The 10,517-nt window shown below is 47.6% G+C and overlaps 1 protein-coding gene across 1 annotated transcript in view; it reads right to left on the reverse strand.

Annotated features, from left to right (window-relative positions):
- Nucleotides 1–8,550, reverse strand: part of KIT (KIT proto-oncogene, receptor tyrosine kinase) — an 83,291-nt gene extending 74,741 nt beyond the window's left edge. The window contains exon 1 of the mRNA XM_068542210.1: nucleotides 8,484–8,550. Coding sequence (XP_068398311.1) covers nucleotides 8,484–8,550 — 67 coding nt within the window. The remainder of the gene's footprint in view (nucleotides 1–8,483) is intronic.
- Nucleotides 8,551–10,517: the final 1,967 nt, after the last annotated feature.

The raw sequence follows: 10,517 nt of genomic DNA on the forward strand, positions 1-10,517 counted from the left end.
GGAAAAGGACTTCCTTCACCCTTACAGATCTGTCAGCCTACATGCAGCATGGCTGGCTGTGTCTCAAAATCACCAGTCGGTCGGGTGATCACAGAGCACAATCATTTTTAGGTTAGGGCTAATGATGGTCGATTACTGATTTCTCTAGACCCCGAACTTCCTTGTTTTTCTTATTTTGGCACTCAGCTTAAGCTATCGTGCACTGCACAGTTCATTCTGTGGTTAGATCCACTGTCCCCAACTCCAATAGATTGACCAATAACCCCTTTTTAGGTGTGGGTTCTTTATTGGCTATTTTCAATATAACCAAAAACTGTGAGGATCCTGTTAGAGTCTACCCAGAATTTATAAGAAACTGTCCACCCCACAGCCGAGGCAGTGAAGAGAGAAAAACAGCTGGTTATTTTATTTAGAAATATTTCAGCTGGGCCCTTAAAGGGTCATCAAGCCAACTGAGGTGGGCAGGACCTAACCATTTCAGAATGACAATTACTTTTGGCTTTTCTCATACCTGTAGCCAAGGCCCTATGACTCTGGTAACACAATAAAGTCTTTTCCAACCCTTCCAATCAAAGAATATTCCCTAAAAAAAAAAAAAAAAAAAACCTCAATTTTTTTCTGGGGCAATTTAAACGATTCTCATTTTGTCCCATTCTTCACTCACATACTACAAATATTTGAAGACTGTCATTCACTAAACCTTCCTTTACCTTATCTTCTCCAGGCTTAATAAATCCAATTCTTTAAGTTGCCTTCAAAGGGCCTATTTCCCAAAGCTTTAATCAACTCTACGTCCTCTTCTGTGCCTAAAACATCCATTTTGTTCTCTGAGAAAACCAATAAACATACTTTTAAAATAGTCTAATGCAGAGACTAAATGAAAAACTATCTTCCTTCCATCCATTTCTTTTCATGAAAATTTACTTTTCGTTATACGATGGGTACACAACACACAATCCTTTACAATCCCCAAATCCTACTGTAATATTATAGTGCCATGTTCTGTGACCTTTGGGGTTTAGTTTTTTACATGCACCTGACCCTAAGAAGATTTTCATTTATATCTGTCATCGTGTCTGTGAAATTAAGTGTCAAGTAAATGCAGCCTGTAAATAATCAATAAACAAACATAGCGGAGTCCAGCATCATATGCCCTCTTTCAAATGGGCTCCTCTTCTTGGCTTTATTTCTGTGAACTCCATGGCACCCCCAGATCTCCGTTACCACACCCACAATAGCTCCTGCTCCCCTTCCCCACAATCTCGTCAGTGCCTGGCACATCCAAGATGCCTGTAAATTTGCCAAGCAAAGTAACTAAGTCTGCCACCTTTATCTTCCTCATGCCTCTTAAGTGTTCCCCCTTCTTTCCAGAGCATGCACCCCAACACGCAAGCACTCACTCCTTCATCCAGAGACCACCTAACCATCTAAAGAGTATGACCGATGGTCCCTCTGCCCAGCTCCCCACCAACACATAGCTCTCAGCCGTGGGCCTAACCATCCTAACAGAGAGAGGCCCCTCTGAAACTCTCCCTTAGATATTTGTACACCCATGTTCATAACAGCATTCGTCACAATAGCCCAAAGGGGCAAGCAACACAAGTGTTCATCGATAGATGAATGGAGAAAAAAATGTGGTCGGTACATACATGTACATATGCATACATTGCCTTCCTTAAAAAGGAAGGAAATTCTGACATGCGCTATAACACAGATAAACCTTGAGGACAGTATGCTAAATGAAATAAGCCAGTCACAAAGACAAATACTGAATGAGGTCCCTAGAGTGTCAAACTCATACAGACAGAAAGTAGAATAATGGTTGCCAGGGGCTCAGGGAGTGTTTCATGGGTAGAGGGTTCTGGTTTTGCAAGATGTAAGTGTTCTGGATATGGGTTACACAACAATGTGAATGTAATTAACACCACTGAACTGTACACCAAAAAAAAATGGTCAAGCTGGTAAATTTTATGTTACGTGCATTTTACTAAAATTTAAACACACATACACACACACACCCCTCCCTTAGTTCTGGCTGCCCACAGCAAGGGGATGTGCAAGTTTTTGGAGCAGGTTGGGGAGTGTACTTAACAGGACAGAATAGTAGAGCCAACAGCCCTGGACCAGCAAGCAAAGCTGGGAGGGCCACTACTGGGTCAAGTCTACCGCAGCCTTGACTTCAGAATTTTGTTCAGAATCTGGACCAAACTCAACACTAAATATACCCTTCCCCTCCAATGCTCCTTGAGGCTAATCAGAATCCACCTTTCCAGCCTCTTCGCCTCCAATTCTCTACCCCCAGTCCTAACACCAATTGAAAGATGTGAAAATCTTCAAATAACATCTTCATCTCTTGCTCCCTGTTTCAGGAGCTTTTTCCAACACAAGCCTCCACTACAGACACTCTACCCTCTTTTAAAGTTTAGAAATTAATGTCAAATATTATCTCCCACATGGACTGATCCCTGATCTCTATCACATGCTCACCAAGACATAAACTCCTCTCCTTTGAAATATTGCCTGGGCCCTTTGCACATCTTACGACACCAATTCTGTCTTTGAATTGTTGGCTCTGCTCTTACTCTGTTCCTACCCCACCGCCAGAGCCTACACGTATAGTCCCAAGGACCAAGGCATAGGGATTGATCATCCCTCGTTAAACTGAATCTGAAATGTTGCCTGAGCATTCACTATGTTCAAAGCTCTGTACAAGTGCTGGAGAACAGGAGAGAAGTTAAACCAGTATTGCCTGAGCACTGCTGTGTGTCCAGCCCAGGGCAACGGACAAGCTCAGCTTGGTCCCTCACAGCTAGGGAAGGGCCTCATATAGTCACGGAAAAGCTCCTCCCTCTCAAGGTGCTTTCAATGCCACTTTACAAGGCAATAGGGTTCATGGACCCTCTGTGAGCTACACTTACTTATTCACTGAGAAAATGGGCCATTTACAGAACTTTCCCTTCCTAAACTTTTATCCAGAAAGCTATATTCCCTTTGGTGGAAAACAACCTGTGAATAAGGTTAAACAAAGAACCAGAGAGAGAAGTATGCATTAACACTAACTGTGAACCTTTTAAAAAACTAGACATTGAATGGATAAGCTTCATCTTAATACTAAAAGAAACCCCTCTATACAATCTGGTTTTAAACCATTTCCAAATTTCTCTAAGAGACAAACGCTGAAAAAGAAATATAAAATCAGCCTGATGGTGGAGTCCCCGTGCTTTCCCTGTTAAGGGACGCTATACAAAGTGTGTTTCGTGCATGATCTAATTTACTCCTTTCAGTAGGCCTATACCATCATCCCCATTTTACAGATGAGGAATTGAAGCTTAAGCAGAGGTGAAGGGTCTCGTCCCAGGTCACAGAGCTGGCAAGAGGCCAAGCTGGATAAACTTGTCAACTTCAGAGCCCAAACTCTTAACTCTGATGCCACATGCCCTGAATAACAATTTAGCTTAAACTTTAAAGTTTGCAAAAGCCTTAAAAACCTAACTGTCAGAAAGGTATGCAGTGGAAAATACCTAACCAATGTATTTCATAACCAAAATGTAAGCATTAAGGCTAAAGCATATGATGAATGGAAAAATTAGAAGGTATGAATGTTTTCACTGGAGAAATCTTCTGGGGGATATACGTACACATATAGCTGGTTCACTTCGTTATACAGCAGAAACTAACACAACATTGTAAAGCAATTATACTCCAATAAAGATGTTAAAAAAAAAAAATCTTCTGGGTTTTCTTCCCCCCAGGGAAAAAAATAGTCCAAGATCTGTTCACTCTTTAACACTAGTGATTCCCAACCGTTTTGTCAAAAGCTATGTAAAACTCAAGACAAAAATTAAAGTTTATTTCATTTTAAAAGCTGTCAAGTTAGTACCTATTGGTATCTGCGTGCAAGGATTATAAAGAGAAACAGTCATATTCTACATACTCATGGAGTTTCTTCATTTGTTAGATGCCTATGCCATCCCAGACCCTGTGCCAAGTATCTTTACAAGAATCTGTTTCTAATCTTCAGAGTAATCATATTAGAGAAGGCATTATTCCCATTTTAGGGACAGCAATAATTCCTTATTTACAGATAATAAATATGTACAGAGCTTGACATGTGTTGAGCTTGTACCATGAGCGTGCCAGGCAGTACCATTCTAAAAACTTTATATGTAGCCACACATTTCCTGGCACAGAGAGGTTAAGTAACTTTCCCAAAGTCACACAGCTAAAACTAGGATGAAAGAGTGAAGCTCAGCAAGGGTAAGCAATTTGTTCCAAGGTCACAAAGCTGTCAGTCATGGAGCCAGCAGACTAATACAAGGCTGTTTTCATTCCTTAGGCCTGTGCTCCTTCCACTAGGTACCTGCGTGGTCCCACCTGTGCTCACCGGGACCCAAGGCTAAATGCCTAAAAGCCCGACTTGCAGTATAGAGTGGTATTGTCTAGAGCAATGGAAAGAGTAGAGGTCCCATCTAAAGAGGGGGAGGTTTCGATTCTTTGAGAGAATAAAGAAATCTGGATCTTGATATAAATTCTCCATATTTTAAATACTGCCCCAATGTTTTCTAAAAAAGCATCATGTGGGCCAAACGAAACACATCCAAGCAAGGGCTATGAGTTTGCAATTAAGAGTCTGAAGTCAAAAGATGGTCTGTCTCGGGTCCAAAATGTCAGAGACCAGAGCTGCCAGGCTAGGCTTCCTCACAAGTCCTCTCTGCTTTCAACAAAGATTTACACTGGATTCGCCCTAGATTCAAACTTTTACCTCTGGTGACTCCCTTGTAGGCCCTCTTCACTCTGGATTTGCAGCCACGAAAATATCTATTCAAGTTACAGAGACTGCAGGTGAAATTTTGCATGCTTAGGATTTCTTCAAATGTCCTTCAGTCCCTTTTTTAAAAAAGTTACCATATGTGAATGCAGCAACATTAAGCACTTCCCTAGCCTATCAGCTGTTAAACTAAATTCATTCTGGAGAAAACGTCGCTGCAGCCTTGACCACTGTCTTTGAGGGGTCCCTGCACTGCAGTCCAGCTTCAAGAATTCCCGCTCAGGACACCGCGGCTCATTTCCTGGTGTCTTTCTTTAATCAGCTGGGGGAGACTTGAGGAAATGAGTCAAAATCCTAAGGGCAACTTCTAACGGCCGTCAACAACAGCAGCAAAATCCATCACAACAACATCTGTACATAAACGTGCTCCAAGGGAAGCCCACAAAATAACTTGGCACATTTCTGATAAGCATTTGTTTTGGAAAAAGAAAGGCTTTGAGTGCTGAGCTGCCATTATATCTCATTGTGCTCGTCCAGGGTAAACAGCCAATGATGTTACCCATCACTGGGGGTTTTCTCTCTCACAAGTACGCCACAAGTATATAATGCTAAGACCACTTTTAGTTTTTTGCAGTGAGGATGGAAAAAAATTTCAACTAACTTGCACTATCATTTTAGAGACAGTGCATCTTCATTTCGGAGGGACTCTACCTGGAATAGGACAGCTAACACCTAAAGCCCTCATACCCAGCGTCAAATGCCTACATACCCCCCAGGGAAGCTATCACTGAATGACTCCCCCTTCAATGAATACTTCCCTCAAATTGAGAACACTAACTCAGACATCGTATGACAGGCAATCTAGGTCTTTTTCACCAACACTGGGAAAGTAATGATCTTGGCCATCCTATACTCCCAGAACCTCCAACAACGCCTGGCATATGATATAGAATAGTTTCAAATAAATCTCACTTTACAACTGATTCTGAGAAATCATGTGATTGGATATACAGCTGGGCATATGGGGCCAATCTCAGGCTTCACCCCTGATTATTCTGGGAACTGGCTTATCCTCAGCCAGTTTCTCCAGCTTTGATGGTAGGGGTGGTAACAAGACTACCTCCAGGGCTTGTTGAGAGGACTGGAAATTGCAGGCAAAGGTCCCAGAACTGGGTCTGGCACTAATGTGAAATTGGAGGCACCCTAGAAAACGTGTTGCAATAGCACAGCATGAATGGTTTATAAAGTCTTAAGAAAAAATGTGTGGATGGGTGGGAAAGACCAGAAAGGGGATAAATGAATTGTCTGGGTTCCCTTTTATAAGACCATCATGTTATTTCCAGCAGGATGGTAATTCAGAATGTTATGTGTCCAGCTGCTGGGGATGACTCTAGCCTCACACCTGCAGGAACGAGGGGAGGGTATGATTCACTATTCACTGCAGGTTCATCCTGCTGGGCACAGGAGTTGTAAACACTGGGGCGGGGCGGGGGTGGTGATGATGGAGGGTCCTGCAGAGTTGGCACCTCCTAGGCCTCAAAGGGAAACTGTAGGCGAGCACGTGTGGACCGGAGGGAACACACATCTCCCTGCTTTAACCAGAGGCAGACCAGTAGGACACCACCAAGCGGTCGCTGTGACCAGGAGGCAGTGGAATTTCAAGGAGGCAGGAAGGATTCAGGGAAAGAGTTCAGAGGAAGTGTAGAGTCTACGCTCATAACGCTGGAAGAGGAGAATTTGGGACCCAAAGGATCCTTCACGGTGCAGACCCCTTCCTGCCCTGTTGAGGACCCCGGGCTCCCCCAAATTTAAGGGGTTGGCACAACGGCACACAGCCAATAGAAGCTGAGAAAAGAAGAACCAGAAAGGCAGCACAAGCCTTTGTCACTACACCACACTGCCCCCCAGGAGCCAGACCTTAAAATCCCCTTTGCCAAAAAAATCTGTTGGATGGAGCGGGCTAATTATGAGGGATAAGAGAGCAATTGATTCACTTAATTTAAAAAATGGGAAATAGTATGTGTGGTCTACCTTTCTTGTGTCCCCGTCGGGTCCAAGTGCACACCCCTTCACTGAAATTAAAATGTCAAGGCACAAAGATGAAAAGGACCAAACGTCTAATTTGAACGCTTAGGCAGTCAAATCCACCACGGGAATCCGGACACTGATTCATGATCCCTCCTACCTCTCTTCCCCCACAGAAAAGCCCTCACAATGCCTTATAAGACTGGGAAGGGGAAGGCTGCATCTTAAGACTTTATGAGAAAACTGATCAGCAGTAGATAGAGTCCCACAATAGTTCATAGCGATGCTTCCTTTGGAGCCCTTGAATTCCAGTTCAGACTCACTTTCTATCCTTACATCATCAAGTTAGCCTTAAAGGTCAAAAAAAAAAAAAAAAAAGACCTGGGAAAAAGCAGGGCTTCAGGGGTTAGCCGGGCGACCTGCACTCGCTTGCGCACCAGCGACGCCCAGAAAAAAAGAGAAGGGGCAGGAATCTGAGGGCTTCCAGGAGCCTGCAAATCCTCCTCCACCTGAAGACCCAAGTTCCCGCGCAGATATAACCGATTTTCATAACAGCTTTAATATGTAAGTAAGATTTGCAGAAAGTTCCACTCCATCTCCCACCCCTCACCTCAGGCAGCCCTTCAGTAGAGATATCATATGGGAGGGGGTGTTGCGAATCTCAAAATTCCCAAAGAAAACAAGGACCTGCGATTACAGGTCGCAGACACCGTGTAGAGGGGCTTGCAGAGCCCTGCCAGGCTGGCCGGGCACTCTGGCCGTGAGTGGGTGGCGGCTGGGGTCAGGGACCGCAGTGTCCCGGCGCACCGTCCCCGCCTCCCCCGGGAGCAGGCAGCAAACGCAGCCCTCAGCCGCTCCGAGGCGCGTTGCAGGAAAGAAACGGCACCCGGCAGAAAGGGGCGAGCCTCGGGCACGGAATCTACAAAAGCAAAAAGTCTGCAACCTAGCGGCTGCTTTCCACACGCCCTACCCAAGTTGTCTCCGGAGCCGCACCTCCAGGTTAGCGGCCACAGAGCCGCACGCGGTACGCCCCGTGCAAAAGGCATAAACGGAGGACCCGGGGACAACGCAGTCTTCGACTCGGGTCCAGGATGGCGCCTGAAGCAGAAGACGCAGCGGGTCCGTCCCCTGCTCTGGGGCACAAAGAGCGCCGCGGTTTGGAAAGCAGCCGCCGCAGAGCAAAGAAAAGGCTCTCCTCCAACTTCGCCCTCCGCGCGGCTGAGAACCTGCCGGCCGGTCCTCCGGTGCGCCGGTCACACACGCACAACTTTTAACAAAAGGAAGCAGCGGTCGCGCCTCGCCCGGCGGAGATTAACGCGCTGGGTGCGAAGCCCCTCGCCGCCCGCCCCTGCGCCCGCTCACCCTCCGCACAAAAGCATCCCCAAACTCGCACGCAACCCGCTGCCCTCAGCCTCACCTCGCTCAGCCTAAGCCCCCCTCGCCGCCCCCATTCCCGGAAGACCCCCAGCTCAGCGCGCCCACCACCAGCGACAGGGGGCTCCCTGCGCAGGTGAGCAGAGCAGGGCGCAGGAGAGTCCCAGGGCCGCCCCGAATCTTCCCGGAGACTGAAATGCCCCGGCACCAGAGGGCCGGCAGCCACCTCTCCCGACACACCCCAACGTGTTCGGGCCCTAGGGGGGCACAGGGTGAGCCGAGGGACGCGGTCCGGGTGCCCGCAGCGCCCTCCCACCTGTCTGGACGCGGAGCAGGAGCACCAGGACGAAGAGGAAATCCCAGGCGCCGCGAGCGCCTCTCATCGCGGTGGCTGCGCTGGGAGCGGAGCTCCGTTCCACGTTCCTGCTCTCGCCCAAGTGCACGGAGCGCGGCAAAGCCGGGCCCCCAGGGCTGCGAGCGCCGAGCAGCGGCCCCTCCTCCCAGCGCCCTCCCACTGCGTGCCGGCCACGCCCCTTCTCCGCGCCCCTCCTCGCTTCCCCTCCCTCCCTCCCCCACTCCTGGGTCTTGTTCCCTGGCTGCGGCGTCTGACCCCTGCTCCTTCGACGTGCTGATCCCGGGGGACCGAGCCCGCGGGTAGCGAGCGAGCACGCCGGCCCTCGCCGCCCGCTCCTGACCCCAGAGCCCCTTCATCTCTCCACCTCTTCTCTCCTGTGATATGGTAGAGCTGCCAGAGGCGGTTCCCGGACGAGAGTGGCGCTGCCCGCTCGCTTTGTGAAGCTGGGCACCACGCGCACATCAGGGGACCGGCCCGCCACCTGGCAGGTGCTCCCCAGACAATAAAGGTCCGCCTCCGCCCCTCGAGCACGCTCCCGAGGGAGGAGGCTGGACGCCGCTAGTGGTGGAGGTGGTGCGGGGGACAGGAACGGGGGGACGGGGGGCGATGGGATTGGGCCCCGACATTCTTCTCTATTCCTGTTATTCGAGGGGGACCAAGCGTGGCGCCGGGCGCCGCGGTAAAAAGCTGAGCCCAGGCGTAGGTAATTATTAATGCTCAGTTTCTCCACCTGCTCCTCAACCTGTAAGATCACAGTTGGTTTCTATTGGTGGGCGTGGCTTCTGCCCAACAAGCCCCTGCTGAGACCTTTCTGGAGACTGGGGCTTTGGGGTGGGAAGGGGCCTTGAGAAGTTTACTCTGGGAGCCCGAGTTTTTAAACCCATTTGCGCCAAAGTCGTTGTTCTAGAAGCCCTCTGGGCGCCTTTTTTTTTTCCCCCTGTAGGGTTTCTCTGCCTCTCTATCAGACGACAGTTACAGGGGTGGGGATTCTTGTGTTCCTCTTAGCTGCCCTAGCCTGTACCAAGGCAAAACAATGGTAAAATGATCCTCTTAAGCCAAGTTTCACGGCCTAGGAAGTGCTTTACCCAAGGAAACAACAGTATCTGTATAGGGTTTTATAGTTCCTCCTTACACTGAATGCTATTTCATGCTCACAGTAACAGCCCTGTGAGGTCGTGGAACAGATATGTATATTATTTCAATTCTAAAAGTAGCCCAAGATCACACAGCTAAAAGAGGGGAGACCCAGTCATTATAAGACTGACCCCAGGTATGATGAGCTTTCCCTGTGCATTCTAATAAATCAGTAAACACCTCTCCAGAAAGCTTCAGAATGGAAAAGAAATGGGAAGTGCCCATAAGAAAAAGCTATGGAATAATTTAGATACACCTAGACTCTTCTCTAAAGTAGCAGCCAAAATTTATAATTAACCAATTCTCTGCCACCCCCTTTATTTAATATTGAAAGCTCACCTGTTCGATGTTGATAGGACCTAAATTGGTTTAAGAAAAGTGACTTTTAAAGCTAATCACTTTGACTTCCCTGGTGGCGCAGTGGTTTAGAATCCGCCTGCCAATTCTAGGGGAGGTAGGGGTTCGAGCCCTGGCCTGGGAAAATCCCACATGCTACAGAGCAACTAAGCCCGGGCGCTCAGTAACAACTACTGAGCCTGCGCTCTAGAGCCTACTAGCCACAAATACTGAAGCACCTGTGCCTAGAGCCCCTGCTCTGCAATAAGAGAAGCCACCACAATGAGAAGCCTGTGCACCACAAGAAGAGTAGCTCTGCTTGCTGCAACTAGAGGAAGCCCGTGCACAGCAACGAAGACCCAATGCAGCCAAAAATAGATAAATTAATTAAATAAAATTTTTTTAAAAAGCTAATCACTTAAAATTATCATTACTTCATCAATATATATGGTCGCCTCTCTTTAAATGTTTTTATTTATTCATTCAATAAGCATCTAAGTGTCTACTGTGAACAAGGAGGGGCTA

The sequence above is a fragment of the Eschrichtius robustus genome, chromosome 4 (assembly GCF_028021215.1).
Source record: "Eschrichtius robustus isolate mEscRob2 chromosome 4, mEscRob2.pri, whole genome shotgun sequence".
Lineage (NCBI taxonomy): Eukaryota > Metazoa > Chordata > Mammalia > Artiodactyla > Eschrichtiidae > Eschrichtius > Eschrichtius robustus.